Genomic DNA, 26,020 nt, shown 5'->3' with positions numbered 1-26,020 from the left:
AACTTCCATTCCCACTAACAGCTACAAGGACTCTCATCATTCAACATTCTCTCCAATATGTTTTTTTTTTTTTTGTCTTTTGGGTAACAGCCATTCTCACAGTTGTATGGTGATACTCATTGTTATTTTGACTAAAATTTCTGTAATGATTAAAGATTATAAGAAAAAAAAGAATGCAATAAAACAAAAATAAAACGTTAGATAAGACCAAGTCAGTGGTTAGCAGAAAGGAAGTGGAAAGGGGGTAAACTGGAGAGAAAGAGTCAATTATATAGAAAGGATAAAATGGAACACTACAAAGTAATAAATTTTAGGGGCCAGGGGTGGCACATCTGGTTGAGCACACATGTTACAATGTGCAAAGACCCAGGTTTAAGCCCATGGTTCCCACCTGCAGGGGGAAGCTCTGCAAGTGGTGAAGCAGGCCTGCAGGTGTCTATCTCCCTCTCTATTACCCCCTTCCCTCTCCATTTCTGGCTGTCTCTATCCAATAAATAAATATAGTAATAAAAAACTTATGTGTTAAAAAATAAAGTAATACACTTTGTGCAGTGGCTACAGGTGGTGATTTATAAGGAAGCACACCTTCACTTTATTAAAAACTTAAAGGCTTTGGTCTCAGGCAAAAATTAGTCAAGTCATGGGTCCCATGAAATATGCCTAATATAGACCTACTAGGTTTTTCCAAAATAGAGACTCCAAATATCATCTATTATTTCTTGGCTTTAGGTTCCTGACTATTAAACAATTTGTTCTGCTTTACATCTTAATGCTTTTTCAGACAACAAGTTGTAGATGCTACTATGACGCTAGCCTGACATCCCGAGACAGAGGACCTCACCAATGTACCCTGGAACCCCACCTCTCCAGAGCCCTGCTCAACCAAAAATAGATAGAAGCAGGCTGGGAGTATGGATTGACCCATCAAAATTCATGTTCAGTGGAGAAGCCAGAAGCCAGACCTTTCACCTTCTTTCTTTTTTTTTAAAGTTTTTTTTTAAAATATTTATTTATTTATTTATTCCCGTTTGTTGCCCTTATTGTAGTTGCTGTTGGATAAGACAGAGAGAAATGGAGAGAGGAGAGGAAGACAGAGAGGGGAAGAGAAAGTAGACACCTGCAGACCTGCTTTACCAGTTGTGAAGCGGCTCCCCTGTAGGTGGAGTCTTGAACTGCAGGTGGAGCTGGGGGCTTGAACTGTGATCCTGCCGGCCCTTGGGCTTTGCACCACCTGAGTTTAACCCTCTGCACTACAACCGCACTCCCACCTTTCACCTTCTGTATCCCATGATGATCTATCCCAGAGTGATAAAGAATAGGAAAGCTTTTAAGAGAAAAGAAGGGATATGGAACTCTGGTAATGGGAATTGTTTGGAATTGTAACACTCTTGTCCTATGGTCTTGTTGATATTTTTAATTTTATAAATAAATTATTAAAAAAAAAAACTTAAAGGCTATGAAAATAAGAAGGGAGAATGGAAGAGCTATCCAAAACAAGAGAGATAGGGTGAGGGATCAGACACAAATAAGCTATACTAAGTGATAATTGGTCATTACTATTAGGTGATTCCTTAGTGAATAGTTAATAACTTTATTTTTGGATGAGCTAAAACTGTAATTAAATCTCAGTTTGGTGACCTGGGGCTTAAGATAAGTGATTTCTATCAATAGAATATAGTTAAGAAGACAACACTCAACATATAACAAACTAAAGATAATTATATAGAGAGATAAGTTCTGAAAGTTTAATGTACAGTGACATGAAAGAGGGCTGAAAGAAAATAGAGTTGGGAAAATTATTATTGTAGTGTATAACCTAGTCTATGAATACTTTTGCATTGTCTACCAATGCAAAAAAAATCAATTTCCATTCTTCTTTCTCTTATTAGAAGTGAATATAAGCAAAACATGAGATTCGTATTGCTTATTGAAGTTTATTGGGCAGCATTTGAGAAGAATATGAAAAATTTCCTTAAGGTTAGGTAAATCTGTTCCAATTCTCACTTCTGATCTATTCCTTCTCAGTTTTATTGACACATTGGAAAATCTTTTAAGTTACTACTAAGATGGCTACAATGAAACATTTTTGCCAAAAGGTGTCTCCCCCCCCTTTTTTATGCCCTTTACTTACATAGGCCCCTAAAGTCTTTTAATTTATTTTTTAATTTTTATTTATAAAAAGGAAACATTGACAAAACCAGTGTACTCTGGAACCCCACCTCTCTGGAGGATAGGATAAGAGGGATACATAGGATAAGAGGGGTACAACTCTACACAATTCCCACCATCAGAACTCCGTATCTCATCCCCTCCCCTGATAGCTTTCCTATTCTTTAACTCTCTGGGAGTATGGACCCAGGATCATTATAGGGTGCAGAAGGTGGAAGGTCTGGCTTCTGTAATTGCTTCCCCGTTAAACATGGACGTTGCCAGGTTGATCCATACTACCAGCCTGCCTCTCTCTTTCCCTAGTGGAGCAGGACTCTGAGGAAACAGGGCTCCAGGACACACTGGTGGGGCTGTCTGTCCAGAGAAGTCCGGTTGGCATCATGCTAGCATCTGGAACCTGGTGGCTGAAAAAAAGAGTTAACATATAAAGCCAAACAAAATGTTGACTAATTATGAACAATCTTTTAATTTCTTTAGTTTTCACAATTCCATTAAATTTTATGATATGTGGTACCACCCCTTGTCAAGTACAGGAATCCACTCCAAGATTTTTATTTAAATTATAAAATTATGCCCAACATGATCATGGAGTTTCTGTTTAAATAATACACTGAAAGAAAGAAGAAAAGCAAGTACATTTCTGGGCCATTAAGATAGCTCAGCTGGGATGGTGCTTACTTTGTCAGGCCTGAGACCAAGATTTGAGCTTACTCCTTATCACAGATCTTTCCCTCTTTATCTAAAGAAGTTGGTACAGAACAGTGAAGTTCCACTGATGCAACAACAACAAAATAAAGAAGAAAGAATGAGAGAGAGAGAAAGAGAGAGAGAAAAGAGAGAAGCCCTTATAACTTCCTATTACTTCCCTGCACAAGTCCTTTGAGTTTTATTTGATACTGAGGATAGGAGAGTCAACAACTGAATAGAAATTATCATTAATTAAACTAAGATATATTATTGATGTTATTAATTAATTTCTACTTTTATTAAAATGGTATGTATTGTGTCACAGAGTTCAGATTACTTGTTATCATGATTATTAAGATGCTAACTTCATATGGTACTGCAGGCTTATTGCAATGTTTCTCAATATTTAATATGATATTCCTATTGTACTATTTAAAGAGAATGCACTTCTAATGTGGTTAATGAATACAGGTGAGACGTCAAAGAGAAAAAAAAGTTCATTTCTTTACGAAAATCTATTGTTTTTAGTAATTGCTATATTTGAGAACCTTGACAGGCAGTTCCTTTATTTAAGAACATTTATTCCCATATGCTGTGTGGTCCCACAGCATAAAAATTACCTATTGGAAGAGTTATTGCTTCAGGCAATAATGATACCATAAATCTGTTAGCCTCCATTAAGGTCCCTGGAAGCACACGAGGGCTTTTAGGACTGTTGTTTTTCTGGAAAGTGTAAAATCATCATTTTTTGTTGATATTCATTTAAATCAGGCAAGTTTCACCACTTGGGGCAGAGCCGCTTTGATAGAAACTAAATCATGAGGTCTCTAATTCACAGCAGTTGGAGACATTTTGATTGAACAAAGCAATTATGTTCCAGGAAATAAGATTGCTTGACAAAGAACATCCAACTTTTTTTTTTTAGATGGAGTTTGCATTTGAAGATAGTTTGCACTCTAGGCAAACAATGATACTATGACCATTTCTAACTAGTAAACACCTAGAGTAGTTTATACGGTAGAGAAATATTGGTGGTAAGCATTTTTATTCTGCTTTTTAATTTATATAGTAAAAGAGCCATTTTCCTCTATCGCAATGGAAAGACACATATAGAGGTACATTACCTAAGGAATTATATAGATTTATAAACTTTTACCATAATAAAAGCACATTTTACTTGGAATTAGAAAAAACTGGGTTCAAGTTACCTTTTTAACCATGATCATTTATGGGGCATGTCAGCCTGTTAATCCTGTTATCTCTTCCTGAAGAAACACATAAATTATAGCTACTGTTTCCCCACTGGGATGGTAGTCCAGTCTCTGATCACTCAGAGACTCTTGTGTTTTTTTTTAGATTTAAAGGAGCCAGAGAATGCCTTTCATATATAGGTTCAGATACAAACGTACATTTTTGTACCTCTCTCTATTACAGTTTGGAAACTTCTTTGAATTTTCTACCCTTTAGAATGTGTCTTCATCCATTGTTGCCCAGAAAGTATTACAAAGGTTGCTCAAAACTCCTCTTTTGCATTATTTCTACTAAATTGCAAGGACACTATTTTGTTATTAGTATCATTATCTAGTGTAATGATAAATAAAAAATAGTTTTTATGGATGAGTTTAAGAAATTAGAAAAGTTTTATCATTTGCTAAGCATTTATTATGTTTGTACCTCCACTTATTCCTTATAGAAGTCTTATAAGATGATGTTGGAAAAACAAGCCTATGGAGAGTTGGTGGTTTGCTGAACATAAGATTTGTAGAAAGACGGAATTTGAATTCAAGTTGTTCTGAAGCCAAAGACACATATGAAGGTGATAGTGCTCGTGCTCCACAGATTTGTTTGTGAGAACTTCTGTGGCACTTTCTAGAAAGTTAAATATGAGCAAGACTTAAGATAAACATGCAAGGATTTGCAGGGCAGAAGAAATTCAAATTGAAAAGCTGACTAGAAGAATGCCACTGCTTTATGTTTGTTGATTTTGTAGCTTGCCACTGTATGCTATTGCTTGATAATTTCCAGAAGTTTCCTACTGGATTCTTTTCAATTTTTCTATGTATACTTTCAAATCATCTGGTGACAGTTTGACTTCTCTCTTCCAATATATATTCCTTAAATCTCTTTCTCCTGTCTGATTGCTATGGCTAGACTTCCAAGACTATGTTGAATAGTATTGGAGGATGTAGGCAACCTTGTCTTATACCTGAGTGTAGAGGGAAAGCTTTCAATTTTTCTCCATGGAATATTATGTTGACTGAAAGATTGTTGTATATAGGTTCTATTAGTTTGAGAAATTTTCCCTCTATCCTCATTCTTTTTAATGTTTTCATCATGAAGGCTATTGTTAAAAATGATTAGATCATCTCCTTTGCTATGTCATGGCCGGAACTCAAAAGCACCATGTTGAGTGAGATAAACCAGAAAGAAAAAGACCAATACCAAATGATCTCACTTATAGCTGGAAGTTAAGAACAAAGAATAGTAAGAGAAAACATATCCACATTGATACGACATTGATACTTTAAACTGTAATAATTAATAATTGACAGCTATGTAAATCAATTTTCCTTACATGTTTAGATGTTTACATGTTTCCTTACATGTTTAGATACTGCACACCAACTAGTCTAATTACAGAATGTTAACAAAGTTATCAAATTAACATATCAATTCATTTAAAATTGTCCAATACCTTATACACACAAAATATTATAGTTATTACAAATATCATTGACTATCTCATATTAACAGCCCTTGGGTTTACTTTCTTTGTTCTACCTATAGTAGCATGATTTTATGTCTTCTGGAGGCTGGCTTTATTTGTTTATATAAAATAATTTTGTCAGCTACCAAATCAAGTAGTATAATCTTAGTCTTGCTGATATTACAGATTCTATTTCATTGAGCTATTCATCTTATTATGTCAAGAGATCTAATTGTACTTTCTAAGTAGATAAAAATCAAAGTACAGTGTTTATTTGGCTCAATCTCTTCTCGAATGAAAGATAAATTTTTTATTAAACGTTTTTTGTTCTAAGTCTTTCCCTTTGAGTTTGTTGCTGGCTCAGCTTTTCCTCCATGTCAAAGAAATATTGTTTATAGAGTGAAGAGTATAGCTCACCTGGTAGAGTGTGTTCTTTGCCATGTGTACAACTCAGGTTGGATCCCTCATACCACAATGGAGTACTATGGCACCAGAAAATAGCGAAAGACCTGAAGTGGTGAAATTTTGCATGCACAAAGCCCTAGCTTTGTAAAGAAAAAAAAAAAGGAAATGCTAATTAGAGTGTTTTCACAATTTCACAATCAACTGGTCTTTGATGGTACTCTTTTACTTTGCTATAACTTATAGAAAATTATCAAACCATTATTTAAAATAGTATATGTACTTAATTGAAATCAGCATTATCTCAATTATTAAAACCAATCAAATGTGGCTAGATGGTAGTAAACTGTGTAGAGCATACACACTACCTTATGCAAGGAATGGAGATAAATTTAAAAAGAACTCTCTGAAACTTTGTAGAAACAGTTTGTTTTTAGCTTTGTAACTACCCACAAGACCTTGTTTTGTTCAGAACAAAACTGTCTTCTCACTGGAATTGGAAAATAACAGCTTCTAATCAGCAAATATATATATATATATATATATATATATATATATATATATATATATACTGGACTTAGAGTCAAAGGATAACATTGAACAAATAAAATTCAGCCCCTTAGTTATAAGCATTATTCCAGCTAACCACCAGAAGACTCAATTGCATTTCTTCCCTCTGATGGTCATCCTGCCGTTTCATTCTGGATACATACTGCTTGCCTAGAATACAATAGCTACGCCCATACAATTTAGCCACTTTCAGCCTTTTTTTTTTTTTTTTTCATGAACATCAAGGCCTGAGAGTTTTACACATCCTCCAGTACCTGTGCTAGAGTGGAGGTCTTGCCTAAGTTGCTGTATGGAAACCCAGTGATTTCTGAGCAGCTGCAAAAGTCACTGCTACTACGCCAGCAAATCATGCAACTTAATGTTGAGTAGGCATGCTAGATAATGCTAACTGACATATACCATGGATTTTACAATATACTACAGTTTGAGAAGAAGTCACCTGAGAATCCTCAATACTGTATAATACTTGTACAGTAGTGGTTGTCTCCTTGATCCATGTTGGACATTGGTGAAGACAAATCACACAGGCAACAAACACTTGTCTACCTGAGATGCACCTGGCTGGTTCTGTTTCTGCTGAAGTTCTATTCTGTTCATTTCTGGATTTACCAAGGACATGTTGTACGAAATATAGTAATGCATGCTTAGTTCGATGAATGACTGGCAAGCTACAGAGTTTAGAAGATGAATGGGTCACAGTAGTATACATTCAGTCTTCCAGCATGATAATTTCAGTACTTGCTTTTGCAACTGGACCTTTTCCAGTGGTTATCAGGATACATGGGACTTTCTTTTCACTGTGACTACCTCTACTGCCTCAGAACTGAGCACTCTCCAAAGGTGATCCTGTGCCATTACTCCAAGTGGTATATGCTTCTCCAGACCCATGTCCTGGTATCTCAGTCCTTCCTGGGAGATTATTTCAGAAATAATCTATCGTGGTTTTGCATCTTAGGTTGACAACATTTTCGAAAGGGCCAAAAGTCCCTAGCTCATGGATTATATTTGAATTACATGAGATAATGGCTAATAAGGAGCTCAATGCCATAATATATTCCAATTACATAACTGAGAGTCTAAGGTAATCATTCTCTCGTTTCTCAGTAACATCATCTTTTTAATTGACTCTATGGTTTTGGAATTGTGTGTTAATAATTTATCTTTATAAAAATAATGGGTTCTTTGAAAATTAAGTGTCTCTCTCTCTTTTCTTTTGCCTCCAGAGTTATCACTGTGGCTCAGTGCTGGTGCTACAGATCCATTGCTCCTAGAGGCCATTTTTTCTACTTGTTCTTTGATTATTGCATAGGGCAGAGAGAAATTGAGAGAGGAGGGGGAGAGAGAGAGGGAGAGAGAAAGACAGGCACCTGTAGATTTTCTTTACCCCTGTAGGTGGGGAGCCAGGAACTTAAACCAGATCCTTGCACAGGTCCTTGTGCTTCTTACTATTTACACTTAGGATGCACCACCTCCCAGTCCCCCTAAAACTGTCTTTTTACTTTAATATAGTAACCAAGTCAGAACTTGTCACAAAGTTGATTATCCATGAATATTTCTTTTCTTTTCTTTTTTTATAGAAACTGAATTTGCAATTTATTCCATCATCATGATTATAGACAATACAGGGCATGGTAGATAAATAAGGCAAATCAAGCAAATCCCACCCACCTATTTAACCAGATGCAGATGCAGCATTCTGGCATTTTATGACACGCGGTTTTACTTCATTCACTGACTTCAGTTGAAAGCTGAGAACAGTAATGGTTCCTCTTCCATAGCTACTATAAAAGGCCTTAATATCTCTCTATGTTGTAAGCTCTGAAATGAGGCTCACTGCAACATTTTTGAAATTTGTGTTAATCTGAGGTAACCTTTAGGCAGGGAACTGTCTGCTAAAAACTGTTATGCTGGGATCCCTTTTCAGACCATTAGCTCCCTGAGAGAAAACAGATGTCCTAACCAATTACTTACATGAGCTGACCCCACCAGAGTACCAGATGTTCTTATAGCATAACTTAAGCCAACTTTGACAAGTTTTTCATTACTTACATACATACAAGATATATTTAAAGCTGATTCCAGACTGAATTTTGCAACCATAATCCCAAGCAATCACTCAGATTGAGCACACTAAATTTTGGCACAATGCCAGATATGTGAGACATTGATCTCAAAGCAGACTGAGGAGCATCGTTTGCAAATGGAAGTCTGCACCGACAAAAGTTCAGAGTTCCTCAGTATCCTGACAGTCCGTTTTCAAGGTGACAAGGTCAAGAAGAACCTTCAGGCTTTTCTTTGCTATGGCCCATGAACTCCAGTCCTTCGATGGGAATCTCCTTCTCCTTTATTGCTTTCTGAACGCTGTTAGTGTTTGAAGAGGTCGGTACACGGGTCCCCGGAGAGGTCTCCCTTGAGAAACTTTTCGGCAAACCAGTGATTGAAGCACTGATCGTACTCGCGCTTCATATCGGTGCATTCCTCTCCTCCCATCAATATTTCTTGATTCAGCAGTTAACTGTTTTAATTTGTCCTAATTCTTGCTCTGTCACTAGTTTAAAAATTCCTTCTCCTTCTCTAAACTCCAGTCTCCTGGAGTTATGCCAATAATCCCTACTTCCTGGAACTGTTCTATACTTTATAGAAGATAGATACTAAATATGTGAAATGCTTTGTAAATGTTATTACGCTGCATGAATAGTAATTAACATTTTTATATTTTAAATTATGCTATTTTTGCAGCCCTGGGACACAACGTATGCATAATTCAGTGGCTCTTGGACCAAAAGTTTAAATCTTTTCATTTTATATATAGAGATAAAGAAAGAGAGACAAAAAGAAAAAGAGGCTTCACTATCCGTGGAAGGTTCCTTTTGCTATGTAGCTTCCTTGTGTTGCCACATTTCAAACCCATGCCCCTACATCATAAGTTGTGCACTCTACCTGGTGAGCTATATTCTAGCACTACTGTTAGCTTTTTATAATTTTCTTGGAGTTCTGGGATGATTGATTAAGTGTTTTAAAAGCATACTCTTTTAAGAATAAAAGTATCAGAGTGTACAATTAAAAATCCAAAAATTTTTTTACCTGGAGAGATTTTTTTTTCCCTATATTATAGGATCAGTAAGAGGTGCTGGTTAAATAATGTAATCCAGTCAGCACAAAGGAAGTTGCTTCTCACAGGAAATTCTTTTTTTTTAATTTTTTATTTATAAAAAGGAAACATTGACTAAACCATAGGATAAGAGGGGTACAACTTCACACAATTCCCACCACCAGAACTCCACCACCATCCCCTTCCCTGATAGCTTTCCTATTCTTTGTCCCTCTGGGAGTATGGACCCAAGGTCATTGTGGGGAGCAGAAGGTGGAAGGTCTGGCTTCTGTAATTGCTTCCCTGCTGAAGATGGGCTTTGACAGGTTGATCCATACTCCCAGCCTGTCTTTCTCTTTCCCTATTGGGGCAGGACTCTGAGGAAGCAGGGCTCCAGGACACATTGGTGGGGCTGTCTGTCCAGAGAAGTCCGGTTGGCATCATGCTAGCATCTGGAACCTGGTGGCTGAAAATAGAGTTAACATACAAAGCCAAACAAATTGTTGATCAATTATGAACCTAAAGGCTGGAATAGTGCAGGTGAAGAGTTGGGGGGTGGTCTCTGTTTTGTAGATAGCTAGTAAGCATATTTTAGCTATATTCCAAAGAGCCTGTGGCTATACTAGTTTCTTTTTTTTTTTTTCCCCGGAGCCTGAAATCTGATATGCAGGTGGATCCTAATTATTGTCTGGGGAGATGATATCATGGCTGGCAGAAGGACCAGAAAGCTGGATCAGGGAAGAGAGTAGCTTCCAAATATGGGAAAGGTGTATAAATATTGTTGATTGTAAACCCCATCAAATTGTGATCTGGGGCCCATATTCAGCTTAAGAGCCTATGTGACCTCTGCATCCCTCTAGATCTGAGCTCACATTCTATGGTCATGCCCCCATATCAGGACCCATCTTCCTCAGGTGTAGCATAGAGTTTGTTTTCCAGCCTCCCTTTTGAAGATGGAACATCCTTTACTGTTGTTGATCCAAGTTGAGGGCAAGGTCCTGTGGGGGCCCACAAAGGGGTCTATTGTGTTGTTCCTGATAGAGATGACCAGTAACAATGGAGAGAGGGATTTATTCGAGGTCTATTCCTCACGGGAAATTCTTTAACACATCTTCCTTAAAAAAGGTTCCTTCACAAGCTCACTGTCAAATTCATTTCCAATTACCCTGATTCTTCTAGGCAGCTATCCAAACTTCTGCAATATAAGAGCCAAAGTGTTGGTATTTTCTTTACCTTGATTTTGTGTCTATTTTCTGGCTTCTAACCCCCCTAGGTTACTTTTAGGATTTACCCCAAATGAGTCAGAAGCTTCTTTTTAGCATTTAAGCCTTACTTTGTGAGATTCTGTTTCTCAGACACATTATGGTGCTATTTCAGGCACAATTCAAGACTTATACTTAATTTGACCAAAAAATAGGAGGACTCATGTAGGTGGAAATGGGTTTTTGTTTATGGAAACAGAAGCAAGTAAAGACCTACTGCACATGTACTGTGTACTTGGTGCTGTGCTATGTATTTACATTTCGTTCAAAGTTACAGTCCAAGGGAAGTCTTGGACTTTGAATTCTTGATGGATAAACTGTGTTTAGGGTTTTTAAAAAGCGATTACAAAGTTATATAGTTGACTAGAAGCGAGGTTGGGATTGAGACCCTCTGAATATTGAATATAAGCTCTTCCAAGACATCAGTTGTTCTCATTACCTACAGACTGGTATCTGCATTTCTCTGAGCCACCTAAATAATTTTGATAAAAATCAGCTAGTCACTAAAACTTATTTTGCAGTCTCTAAGCTTAGATAATGTGTTGCTATTTGATCAGACACATTTTTTGGTCTTATGAACATTTTATATTTTTGGTAAAGGAAGTTTAAAAATATGCATTCTCTGCCCTAAATTCTTCAAAGTATTGTTTAGTTCAGTCCAACATAGATTCATCAAATTTTATCAATAAGTCAACTGCTAGTCCAAGGAAGAATAAATAATATACATAAAGTGTATTTCCTGTTTATGTGGCTAGACTTACTCAGAAAAAAAATCTATATTTACATATAGATATAAAACTGATTAGGGGAATGAACTACCTTAACTGGGAAATCGAGAGTAAAATAGCCCTGTGATTCATTTCATATTTTTTGTTACCTAAAATCCCTAGTCTGAAAATATAGTCATTTAAGGGAAAAATATTTATTTGTATAAAGATGCTAAAGTTTTCAGAGAAGAAAACTAAATGTCCTAGAAAAGTTGATCTATCATCCATTAGACAGACATTGGGAGGTTCTGTTGACCTCAATCCAAATATTAAACATTTAGTTGTAGGCTTACCTCTGACTCTCAGTGTAAGAGAATAATAAGCAAGCACCAAATAGGAAATATTTTAGAATTTATGGGTAGGTCACTGTTATACAACTACTCAACTCTTATCAGTATAATTGGTAGTTTATCCACTAGTTTACAGGATCTAATATTTGTGTATTATCACTGGAAGTTATATACTTGCTTTTTGCTTTAATCGACATCTTAGTGAGAACTGATCTTTCATTTATGTTTGTCATTCCTACCACTATATTTTAAACAAAGAAACTTCAAAATTAACATTTCAACTCCAAAATGCATTTCAACCAGAATATGAGGATATAAACTTTTGTGGGCTGGCCCAGGGATTTATTATTATTATCATTTATTTATAAAAAGGAAACAATGACTAAACCATAGGATAAGAGGGGTACAACTCCACACAGTTCCCACCACCAGATCTCTGTATCCTATCCCCTCCCTTGATAGCTTTCCTATACTTTAACCCTCTGGGAGTATGGACCCAAGGTCATTGTGGGATGTAGAAGGTGGAACGTCTGGCTTCTGTAATTGCTTCCTTGCTGAACATGGGTGTTAACAGGTCAATCCATACTCCCAGTCTGCCTCTCTCTTTCCCTAGTGTGACGAGTTCTGGGGAATTGGAGCTCCAGGACACATTGGTGGGGTTGTCTGTCTGAGGAAGTCTGGTTGGCATCATGCTAGCATTTGGAACCTGGTGGTTGAAGAGAGAGTTAACATATAAAGCCAAACAAGTTGTTGACTAATCATGAACCTAAAGGCTGGAGTAATGTAGATGAAGAGTTGGGGGTTCTCTGTTTTCTAGATAGATAGTAGGAATATTTTTGTTATATTTCCAAGGGCCTGTGGCTATACTAGTTTTTTTTTTTTCTCCCTGAGCCTGAAATCTGATATGCAGGTTGATCCAAGTTATTGTCTGGGGAGATGATGTCATGGCTACATAAAGGACCAGAAATCTGGACCAGGGAAAACAGTAACTCCCAAATATGGGAAAGCTGTATAAATATTGTTGACTGTAAACCCCATCGATTTGATCTGATCTGGGGCCCATATTCAGCTTAAGAACCTATATGACCTCTGCATCCCTATAGATCTGACCTCACATTCTTTGGTCCTGAGTAGGAATGTTCCAAGCTGCCCCAATATCAGGACCTATCTTCCTCAGGTGCAGCATAGAGTATGTTGTCCAGCCTCCCTCAAGAGGATGGAACATCCTCTACCGTTGTTGATCCAAGTTGAGGGCAAGGTCCTATAGGAGCCCACAAAGGGTCTGTTTTGTTGTTCCTGATAGAAATGGCTGGTAACAATGGAGAGAGGGATTTATTCAAGGTCTAGGCCCATCATGTCTGTCTGGGAATCTCAGAACTCCCCAACTAGGGCCCCAGCTGATGGGGTGGCCTGATAGTGACTAAAGAGTTATGTTAAAGTATAACAATCTCTTGCCCTTATTCGCTTTTGCAGTTCTTGCTTTGATAAGGATAGCTTCGGAGTGAGTGAGGGAAGTATAATAGGAAATAGGAAGGTATCTGAGTCTAAGTAGACACTATTTCATTATGAATTTCATACTGACTCATTGCAGACTATTGTGTACTTTTGCTTTCAGGTTTATATTTTTCCCTAATTTATTGATAAATGTGAACATATGCCCTGTCTCATGAGACCTGGTCTATAGCTAGGTTTTAGGGCTTTGTTAGGAAGTGAACCACCTGTAATGGAATTAGAGAATCCTATGAAAGGAAAGGTCTCACCCTAGTAATGAGGCTGAAGGGTTAACATTCCATGCCTGATGTCTCTGGACACAGTCTGAAGTGAAGCATACTGAGGTGGTACTCGTTGCCTTGATTAGACTGGGATCAGACGATGCGATATCATTTGGTATGAATTAACAGAATCATGCAGGAAAGTGAGTCCCACTCTAGAGGTTCCAGGACTGGGGAAATATTGGCTCTATAGAGGAAGCGGGAGGTTCCTTCTGTCTTAGGGTTTAAGAAGACAATAGATAGTTATTGCTATAATCACATTATTTTTGAATTGGTTTATTTTGAAAAATCCCTTTGGTAGGACTTGCTGTATCATACACAGCATCATTATAATTTATGTCCTTTGACATTATTTGTATATAGCTGTGACACCAGTTGCTTGTGTTCTCCATGGTCTAAGCTTTTAAGAGAGTCAACATATCAAGACTCAGCCTAAGGTCTGTGCATTAAAACCTTTGAGACATTAAATCAATTTCCCCCTCTCATATTAATTATATAGTTATTTATATGACTACAAATTAATAGGAGTGTACATAAATACCATTCCCACCACCAAAAGACTGTGTCCCATCCCACTCCTTCAGTCTTTGATTTCTCTCTGTATAATATTTATATTTATTTCATTATTAGTTATATTAGGGGCAAAATTAGGGGGAGGAAGAATTACCTGAGACTCAAACCTTTGTTACATAGACCATTTGTATTTGGCTTCTTTACTGAGAGGAAAGAGAAAAAGGAGAGCTTCTGAGCAGGAAGTCAGACCATTTGTCCCCTCCATAGATAAGGAAGGGAATTAGGCAACATGTAAATAGTCATAGATATACTTGTGGCTTAGAAAGAAGGCAGGGCATTAGAAAGGACTGGACCAATAGAAAAGTTCAGTTATCTAAACAGATCAATTAGAAGTTCATTCTAGGTAGACAGGTGAGGATAAAAGAGCCCAGCTTTATCAACTAGTCACTATTTTGTTTTGAATGACTCATGTGTCTGTACATGCATTTTCAGTTTTTTAAATAAAATATGCAGTGCCTAGTTATGGCCTCCTTAATTCTTTGTGGAACTTAGTGTGATGTACTAGACACTATGGAGAAACCTAGTCCTCACTCCCTCATAACAATAGGATTGGATGAAATAATACCTATCATTATAGGCTTTTATGTACTGTTTTAAAGGTCAGGTTATTTAGATACCAGACCAATATTAACATCATCCAATTAGAATGGCTGCTTTGTTGATGACTATTAAATGGTAAAATATTAAAATAATACAAGTAGTGCACATAGTACAGATCAAGGCATAATACAGACATTCAACCAATGCTAATATTGTAATCCTTTGAAGAAAATTATGTTTTAGTCTCTAAATCATCTTCTTATGAAATATTACTGATAAAAATACATTAATGACTCTGGGTATTTTGGTATAAGAAGGGAAATTTTCTGTTCAAACATGAATTATTCTGAAGATACTTTATTTTCTCTGAACAACTTATAACTAAAGAGTGTGATAACTTTCTTTTTTTTAATTTATTTTTTATTTAAGAAAGGATAAATTAACAAAACCATAGGGTAGAAGGGGTACAACTCCACACAATTCCCACCACCCAATCTCCATATCCCATCCCCTACCCTGATAGCTTTCCCATTCTCTATCCCTCTGGGAGCATGGACCCAGGGTCGTTGTGGGTTGCAGAAGGTGGAAGGTCTGGCTTCTGTAATTGCTTCCCCGCTGAACATGGACATTGACTGGTCGGTCCATACTCCCAGTCTGCCTCTCTCTTTCCCTAGTAGGGTGGGTCTCTGGGGATAACTTTCTGAGCTACTGAATCAGCAAGAAGAAAGGGAGCACGTTCAGTGGTATTTGCGGAATATGTGATATGCCTTATCACTATTGAGTGAATAGTCTGGAAATTACAGACACAGATAAAATCATAAAGTCTAGGGATTATTTTTTTTAATTTTCTTAGTTGAGTGATGGCTGCATTCTTAGTACAGTGTCATTGTGTTCGCCACTGTGCATGCTCAACTGAATACTCAATTTGTATTTCTTTTCTTTTTCTTTTTTTTCTATTTATATTATTTTGTTAATAGGAGTGTATATGAACACCATTCCCACTCATAAACAGAAGTTGAGGAAGAAAAAAAAGAAAGGGAAACTCAAAGCAGGATCTGACTGAGTTTGGTACCAAAGTAAAAATCTCTGGGTGGAGGGTGAGGGTAGATATTCAGCTTTACTGGGCAGGGATGGGGTTGCGTGGGGGCTGGTGGTGGGGGGTGGGACACAGACCTTTAGCTGGAGGAATGGTGCTAATATACACTCCTATTAATAATATTTCTTTTATTTTTCTTTATTTGACAAAAAAAATGAGAGGAGAGGGGGAGGTCGAGGAGGTGGGGAGAGAAGAGGAAGAGAGAGAGAGAGAGAGAGGGAGAGAGAGAGAGAGAGAGAGAGAAGCCTGCAGTACTTGTCTCACTATTCTTGAAATTACACCCCTCTGCAAGTGGGGAGCAGGGGCTCAAACCCAGGTCCTTGTTTATAGTAATCTGTGCACTTAACCAAGTGTACAACCACCTGGTCCCCTCAATTTGTATTTCTATTATTCTGGAATTAATAGGAGAAATGGATATGACTCAAGCACTTTGTCTGGTTACGCAACATCATTTCAACTATCTGAATAATTCTTCTAATTCTCTCTCAGTAAATTTCTGGTCCAGTGTTGTTATATCATGTTAATTCCAACACTGCCATTTTCTTCACCATCCCACTCAGTTGTATCACCCTTCATGACCACTGTCACATTTACTTTCCCCCATATCCCATATGACTAATATAAGGGTGAATTTGGCCCAACACAATGTATAATTCATGATGGTAATTCTGAAAAGCTAATGTGAAATATTGACCTGCTATCCCAAAGAGTTCCCTCATTTTATGTGCTAAGTGACATTTGGCCTTGGTTCTATGGACCTTTCTTATGAGTAACCTGTTATCTTAACTTTATCAAATTCTACTCCTTTTGTGGACCCAAATTCATTTAACTTTATTATTTCTTTCTGTGTTTATGACTTCTGCTTAATTTAAGATAGTCCTTACTATAACTGTTGTCATGGGCATCTTCATGATCCATTGTTGGTATAATAATTTTAGTTTTCAAAGTACCTTTATCAGAGTTTCATTTATTCTGGCCTCTGTTTATATGTTCATACATGGACTTGCCTTTATCTCCCCAAATTCATTAAATTTTATCTTATTTCAATTTGGATACCTTTCTCATGAAACCATCTGTGTCAGGAAAGGTTCCAATAGGGAACAGATGGCTCATTTGAAATTGGATTATATGAAGACTTTATTTAAAAGAAGGTTGTTTACAGAAGTTAAATATCAAAGAAGTACAAAGATAATGTAGTACAAGGGACTTAGTCTAGACCCAGAAGGCTGAGTAGAAGTTATGGATGCCAGTAGTCCAAAAAGAACCATAGACTATAATTACTTACTTAAAGTCAACTGGGAGTCAAAAGAATCTGGTGTTGACAATAATATGTAAAGAGAAGAGAGCATTTGAAAAACATTTATATTTATTTTATTTTAATGAAAGAAGTTAGATAGCTTGATAAATAGAAATACCAGAGCACTAGTCAGCTCTGCTTTATGGTGGTGCCAGGGATTGAACCTGAGACCTCAGAGCTTCAGGCATGAAGTTTTTCATAATCATTGTGCTGTCTCCCCTATCTAAGAGTGGATCACAGAGTTAAAAGGAAGTTGTCGGGAGTCGGGTGTAGCTCAGCGGGTTAAGCACAGGTGGTGCAAAGCACAAAGATCGGCATAAGGATCCCAGTTCGAGCCCCCATCTCCCCACATGCAGGGGAGTCACTTCACAAGCTGTGAAGCAGGTCTGCAGGTGTCTATCTTTCTCTCCCCCCTCTGTCTTCCCCTCCTCTCTCTATTTCTCTCTGTCCTACCCAACAACGATGACAGCAATAACAACAACAACGATCTTCTTCTTCTAGCGTTTGCCCTTCTTCCGTAGCCAGTCAACAGCATCAGGTTGAGCCAGATGTAAAGTTTCGAGACCTCCTTTGAATCTGGAGAGGTGGCAGTCGTTGACTATGTGGGTCATAGTCTGTCTGGAGCCGCAGGGTCAGTTCGGGTCATCTCTGGCTCCCCAGCGATGGAACATAGCAGCGGCGCACCGGCCATGGCCTGTTCGATAGCGATTGAGGAGGGCCCAATCATAACGTGCTAGGTCAAAGCCGGGTTGATGCTTGCAGGGGTCTGTGATGAGGTGTTTGTTCTTTACCTCAGCTGACTGCCAGCTCTGTTTCCAAGAGACTGGAACAGAGAAGTTCAGTGTAGGCGTAGGGGACCAGATTGGGTGACGAGATGTCAAGCGTTGAACAGGGTGGGCGAAGATATCCGCGTATATTGGCAGGTCCAGTCGAGCGTAGACGTGGGAAATGAACTTAGATGATGCTGCATCCCTACGAATATCTGGCGGGGCGATGTTGCTAAGAACTGGCAGCCATGGAACCGGGGTGGAACGGATGGTTCCAGAAATTATGCTCATGGAGGAATATAATTTGGAATTGACCAAGTGGACATGGGGGCTACGGAACCATACTGGGGCACAGTATTCTGCAGTGGAATAGCATAATGCCAGAGATGATGATCTTAGTGTGGAAGCACTCGCGCCCGATAAACAACAAGGGCAACAAAAGGGTAAAAAAATAAATAAATAAATAAATAAATAAATAAATGTAAAAAAAAAGGAAGTTGTTTAATGCACTTCCTTGTTTTAGTGGAGAATATGAACAAATTTTCATTTTTTTCTTCCCTCTGACTATGTGACCATTAACTTAAATATTAGGCAGTGAGTCTCCATTTGTGACAATGAGACAAGATTTTATATTTCTTAATAGTTAGGGCTACTACTTCAGTCACTGAAGTTCTGACCTGGTGGAGACAATAACGAATGTGATTATCAAATTATTCTCTACTAAATGTAAATAATGAATAGCTAAAGTGGTTGTTTGTTAGACCTAACAGATTTTTTTGTTCTTGTCATTTTAATGAACTTCATCTTTTAGAGAAAAAAAATCTGAGTAAAATACAGAGTTCCAGGTACTCTGTCTTCCAGTTCTCTCTCTCATTAACAAAATGCATTTGGTGGAACATTTTATATAATTAGCAAATCAGTGCTGATATATTATTAGGTACAATTTATAGTTTACATTAAGATTCATTCTTTATGTTAATTATATAGATTTTTAAAAAATCATGTTAAGAAACTGGATAGATTTTTTTAAATGTAAAGTATTTAATTTAGTACTTTAAATTAAGTTCTAGGTACAATTTAAAGTTTATTATATACAATATTGTTTTAAATTTCAAGAGAATACACACATATGTTTAGAATATACATTCATTATTTTAATGGCACATATAAACTGGGGTTTATTTCTAGAGTGGACACAAAAAAAGTCAGATGTACCAGAAGAGAGAGAGATTATGAAACTCTTCTTAAGATGACACTTCACACATGATTTTCTATTTAAATTAGTTTTTTTCTTAAAGATAATAACTTTGAGATAATTTTTTAAAAGAATTCATTTATTTATTAGTAAGAAAGATAGGAGGAGAGAGAAAGAACCAGACATCACTCTGGTACATGCCTGAGATTGAATTTTGGACCTCATGCTTGAGAATCCAATGCTTTATCCACTGTGCCACCTCCTGGACCACAGAACTTTGAAACAATTTATATGCTTTTCAGAAAGTTTCAAATATATGAAAAACAGTCCTAACGTTAATTGTGGGTAGCTAAATAGCTAGGTAGGCAAATACCATTTACACACACACACACACACACACACACACACACACACACACACAAATATACATTTTCTGAACCATTTAGTAGCACACACGATATTTGTTTATTCCTAAATACTATACTCAAGTTTCTAAAAACCAAAAAAAAAAAAAATCTATCCTTCTAGTAAACACAGAACAACTGCTACAATCACCACATTACCATTGCTAAAATGATATATAACCTACAAACCTAGATCAAACATCACAAACCTTTTTCAAATTTTATATTATTTTCATTTGTTATATGATTTTATTTCCATTAACTTGAAAATGTTCCTCATACTTCATATTTCTTGGCATTCAAAAATTTTTGAAGATAATTTCTTTTTTAAATTATCTTTATTTTTTAATTTACTGGGTAAAGTCAGCCAGAAATTGAGAGGGAAGGGGGTGATAGAGAAGGAGAGACACCTACGACACTGATTCACCTCTTGCAAAGCATTCCCCCTGCAGGTAGGGACTGGGCGCTCGAACCTGGGTCCTTCTGCACTGTAACATGTGGCTCAACCAGGTGTGCCACCACCAGGCCCCTACATTCAAATTTTAAGGAGTAGAAACGAATAGCGTTGCAGAACTTCCTCAATTTGGATTTATCTCATGTTCTCTCATCATTACATTCAAAGCATGCTTTTTTTCTTTTGAGCTACCTTAGAATGAATATTTTTTTCTAAGTGCATTCCAGCATGGAATAATGACATGATGTTAATTTTTTCCATAACTGCTAATGGAAACTTTGGTCACTTGCTAAGAGATTTTAATGCTAAACTACTTTTCTTGCTTTGTAATAAAATGTTAACTTGTGGGGGACATTTTTGAGATCATAAAATGTGCTGATATTCCTCAGATATTTATTCATTAGAGTTAGCATGCAATGATGATTTTTGCTGTGTTGCTATTTTTTTATGTCTACCAGATAACATATTTCTAATTTTACCATCCCAGGGGGTTCTGTTATATCAAAGAGCTTTCTCTTCTCTTAGTGGTATGGTTTGTGAAGTTTTAGTTTATAATAATAATAATAAATATAAACAAATAATCAGATTAATTATTACTTTATGATATGGCTTATAGTCAATGCTATCATCAGTTATTCTAATGCTTACATTTTCTATAAAGTGGGGAATTATTCAGTAATAAACAGCAGGAAATCCTAACATGTACAGCCACATAAACATACATTTGCATAATTAGAGAGTTTGGAGTACAGAATGTTAAAATCCATTTCTATTATCTCATTGAGAATGTCTGTCTGATCATGCATTATTGCCATGCCTTCTATCATTTCCATCATTCTCTCTGAGGGATGTTTTAGTGATATGCAGCAATTACATGTGGTATATGTTAGAATTATTTTTCACTGTCAGTTGCTTTGTCTTTAAAGTTTGATTTTTCACAACTAAGAAGTTTGATTCTTTTTTCATGTTCACTTTGAAACTTTGAAATTCTGTAGCCTGAGTACCTGAGTATTGACTATAGTGTACAAAAATGTGTTGTACAGTCTTGACAAAAGTTCCCCTTTGTTTTAGTCAATCTGTGAAAAAGTTTTGATGCTTTCCATACAGATGGTCATGGAAAGACACTTTCACTTATTTCTTTCTAGCCTGACACACTGTGAGTTTTTCCCTTGATCAGAATTACAGCACAGGGTTGAACAGTGATTAGGAATGGATATGCTTAATTTACCTATAACCATGGGAAGACTCACCCAGTCTTTTACCATTAAGTATAATATAAGCTAGAGAAATTTTAAGAGATTTATTTACTTACTTATGTTACTGGGGGCTAAGTACATAAAGTATAGTTGTTGACACATAGATACAACCTCTCACACCTCCATGACAGATGTCCTGCCTGGGTCTCTCCCATTATATACCAGGACCCCAAGTTACCGCCATCCCATTCCTTCCCCTTCTTCCCTAGAGTCCTCTGTGTTGATGCAACACCTAGTTTGTAATAGCCCAAATTTGGAAACAAACTAGATGAAAAATGACAGATGAATGGCTAAGAAAGTTTGCTTTATAATTGAGCACTTTTGATGGTATAAAGACCATCTTTCAATCTGTGGCTTGGGGGATTTTGAACTGTTATAATATACCATGAATGCCCTTAAAGGGTTTCTTAACTTCTTCCTCTCCTCTTCCTTTTCCTCCTTCTTTATCTTCTCTCCCACATGCCCCCTTCTTTTCCTCTCATCCTATTCTTTTTTCTTTTTTTCTCATTTTCTTCATCCTCTGTCTTCTTCCTCTCTTTTCTTTCTCATTAAAACTTTAGCTGATACAAGCTGATTTCCACCCCCCCCCCAGACAGATAGAGAAATAGAAAGAAATACATTTCAGTATTAAAGTGCTTCCATATGGTGAGTGTGTCCCAGCTGGAACCTGTGCCTTACTCATGACAAAACAAGTTCACTATTCAAGTGATTGCTATCTTGCTTATCTGCCATTTTATTTATTTATTTAAGAAAGGATTAATTAACAAAACCATAGGGTAGGAGGGGTACAATTCCACACAATTCCCACCACCCAATCTCCATTTCCCACCCCCTTCCTGATAGCTTTCCCATTCTCTATCCCAACACCCATTCATGCTCCAGACTCTACAAAAAATGGGATTAGATGGGAAATTCCTCATGATAATGGAATCCATATGTAGCAAACCTACAGCCAACATCATACTCAATGACAGAAGCTGAAAGCATTCCCCCTCAGATCAGGGACTAGACAGGGCTGTCCACTGTCACCGTTACTCTTCAACATAGTATTGGAAGTTCTTGCCATAGTAATCAGGCAAGAGAAAGAAATCAGAGGAATAAAGATTGGAAGGGAAGAAGTCAAGATCTCACTATTTGCAGATGATATGATAGTATACATAGAAAAACCTAAAGAATCCAGCAGAAAACTACTGGAAGTTATTAGGCAATATAGCAAGGTATCAGGCTACAAAATCAATGTACAAAAATCAGTGGCATTTCTTTATGCAAACACTAAATCTGAAGAAGAAGACATCCAGAAATCACTCCCATTTAATGTTTCAGCAAAATCAATCAAATACCTAGGAATAAAGTTGACCAAAGAAGTGAAAGACTTGTATGCTTAAAACTATGAGTCGCTACTCAAGGAAATAAAAACTGATACCAAGACATGGAAAGATATCCCATGGTGATGGGTTGGAAGAATAAATATCTTCAAAATGAATATTCTCCCCAGAGCCATATACAAATTTAATGCAATACCCATAAAAGTTCCACCAAACTTCTTTAAGAGAAGAGAACAAACACTACAATCATTTATCCTGAACATGAAAACACCTAGAATTGCCAAAACCATCTTAAGGAAAAGAAACAGAAATGGAGGCATCACACTCCCAGACCTTAAACTATATTATAAAGCCATCATCATCATCAAAACAGCATGGTACTGGAACAAAAATAGGCACACAGACCAGTGGAACAGAATTGAAAGCCCAGAAATAAATGCCCACACCTATGGATATCTAATCTTTGATAAGGGGGCCCAAAGGATTAAATAGAAAAAGGAGGCTCTCTTCAATAAATGGTGCTGGGAAAACTGGGTTGTAACATGCAGAAGAATGAAATTGAACCACTTAATCTCACCAGAAACAAAAATCAGCTCTAAATGGATCAAAGACCTAGATGTCAGACCAGAAACAATCAAATACTTAGAGGAAAACATTGGTAAAACAGTTTCCCACCTACACCTCAAGGACATCTTTGATGAATCAAACCCAACTGCAAGGAAGACTAAAGCAGAAACAAACCAATGGGACTACATCAAATTGAAAAGCTTCTGCATAGGGAGTAGGGCTGTAGCACAGCGGGTTAAGCGCAGGTGGTGCAAAGCACAAGGACCGGCATAAGGATTCCAGTTTGAACCCCGGCTCCCCACCTGCAGGGGAGTTGCTTCACAGGTGGTGAAGCAGGTCTGCAGGTGTCTATCTTTCTCTCCCCCTCTCTGTCTTCCCCTCCTCTCTCCATTTCTCTCTGTCCTATCCAACAACAACGACAACAACAATAATAACTACAACAATAAAAAACAACAAGGGCAACAAAAGGGAATAAATAAATAAAATAAAAAAAAAGAAAAGCTTCTGCACATCCAAAGAAACTATTAAACAAACAAAGAGACCCCTCACAGAATGGGAGAAGATCTTCACATGCCATACATCAGACAAGAAACTAATCACTAAAATATATAAAGAGTTCAGCAAACTTAGCACCAAAAAAGAAAATGACCCCATCCAAAAATGGGCAGAGGATATGAACAAAACATTCACTCCAGAGGAGATCCAAAAGGCTAACAAACATATGAAAAACTGCTCTAGGTCACTGATTGTCAGAGAAATGCAAATTAAGACAACACTAAGATATCACCTCACTCCTGGAAGAATGGCATACATCAAAAAGGACAGCAGCAACAAATGCTGGAGAGGATGTGGGGACAGAGGAACCCTTTTCCATTGCTGGTGGGAATGTAAATTGGTACAGCCTCTGTGGAGAGCAGTCTGGAAAACTCTCAGAAGGCTAGACATGGACCTTCCATATGATCCAGTAATTCCTCTCCCAGGTGCCCAACAATAGATGAGTGGCTGAGAAAGCTGTGGTATATATACACAATGGAATACTATGCAGCTATCAAGAACAATGAACCCACCTTCTCTGCCATTTTCTTTTTAATCCTTTTGTCCATTCCACCCTTTTCTCTCATGGCCTATCAAAGATAAAGCGTCTGTTCTCCCTCCCTCTTTCTCATAGGACAGAAAGAAATTGAGAGATGAAGGAGAGATAGAGAGGGAGAGAAAAAGACTTGCAGAGCTGCTCTGCAGCTTGTGAAGCTCCTCCCCTCCACAGCAGATGGGGAGCTGGGCTCCAAACCTGGGCCTTGAGCAGGTCCTTGTGCTTAGTATTAGGTGTGCTTAACCCGGTGCACCACTGCCTGAACCCCTGTCTGCTCTCTTCTTGGAGTGTCTTGCCACACTTTGGAATCTAGCTCATCTGGTTGCTTTATGATGTTGTATCTCTGGCACAAAGCAACTATTTTGAAGATTATTTGGCTCTTGCTCTTGCTGCTTTGGGAGTTAAATTCTGTTCTAGTTGACCATATCTTACATGTAAGGGGAACTTGTATCAATTATCTATGCTGATTGTTTTTGAATTTCTGCCTTGTGGCAAGTACAGAATTAAGTGGGATTTTTGTAGTCTGAATAGAATAATTCAACACCTGGAGAACAAGTCATGAGGCTTGGTTTGAAGTCTGTATCTCAGCTAGTTAGAGAACCATTCTCTGTTTCCATTTTCTTTCCTATATAGTCACAGTAACTTGATAACATTGGAATGAGCATTAAATGAGGCTTCTATATGTAAAATAGTTTAATCCTTCTTAATTTAGAAGTAAAATTATATTCACAATGCTATCGTTCAGTGTCATTACTATCCTAACAACATTAAACATATTATGAAATCGTAAGTTATTTAGAAATGTCTGCAGTTAGTAACAAACTACATTTCGGATTCCTGTGAATAGTTTCAGAAACAGTGAAATTGAGTTGAAATTGCCCTGTCATTGTCTATTATTTACACATTGGGTACAAATGGAAAAAGAACCCCACATCTGAAATTGAGGTAATGGAATTTTCTTCGACACAAATTCTCATGGAAAAAATAAAAAAAAACAAGTGGTAGTAAAGATTTACTGAGCTGAGTTGGTAGATTAGATACACAATTTAAAAACAGAAGAGGACCTTTTGTTATTAAAGTCATATTCTTAAAGGTGAGAGAGCAAAAGCCCAGAGAGGTTAGATGATATGCCTCAGGGTTACACAGAGAAATTATTGCACGATAAAGGTCACCCCATACATTTCCTGACACTTAACACTGTAGTTTTTAGCATTCCATTCCAGTTCTGTGATAAGATATACTTCATTACTCTAAGTAAGCTTTTACTTTTATTATGGGTTTCATTTCTGTTTTGTTGTTGTTGTTTTGTTTTGTTTTACTGTCATAGAAGAACATACTGGGGATCTCAGGCATACCCTTTAGCACTAAGACACACCCTGATGCAATTTTGTAATTTTTATGAGACAGTGAGAGAGGGAGAGGCGGAGAGAACATTGCCCCATCACCCATGGAGTTCCAGCTCACTTTATCTTTATTGCTCCCATGTGTTGCTTTGGGACGCTAAAACATTATGCACACAAGGCAGGCAATCTGTCTGCTGAGCCACTCTTGTGGTCCCAACCTTATTTTCATAACAGTTTATGATTTATAGAAAAATTTCAAAGTTAGTAGAGTAGAGTTTACTATGCCACCAGTTTGCCTTACTTCATCCACTAGCCTTGCTGAACTAGTAACTGAAGTTCATAATTTTTAAAGACTTACTTGGATCTTATCTAGTGCTTTTTTTTTTTTTTTTCTGG

General features: G+C 37.2%; 1 protein-coding gene across 1 annotated transcript; it reads right to left on the bottom strand.

The window, feature by feature from the left end:
* Nucleotides 1-8,535: 8,535 nt before the first annotated feature.
* LOC103114125 (TP53-regulated inhibitor of apoptosis 1-like) lies at nucleotides 8,536-9,025 on the bottom strand. The gene is given in 2 exon segments (XM_007523750.3): nucleotides 8,536-8,896; nucleotides 8,898-9,025. Coding segments are annotated over 2 exon segments (219 nt in total). The 3' UTR covers nucleotides 8,536-8,805.
* Between the last annotated feature and the right edge of the window lie 16,995 nt (nucleotides 9,026-26,020).

Source organism: Erinaceus europaeus, chromosome 17 (assembly GCF_950295315.1).
Source record: "Erinaceus europaeus chromosome 17, mEriEur2.1, whole genome shotgun sequence".
NCBI classification, from domain to species: Eukaryota; Metazoa; Chordata; class Mammalia; order Eulipotyphla; family Erinaceidae; genus Erinaceus; species Erinaceus europaeus.
This window is presented reverse-complemented; position numbering and strand designations above follow the sequence as displayed.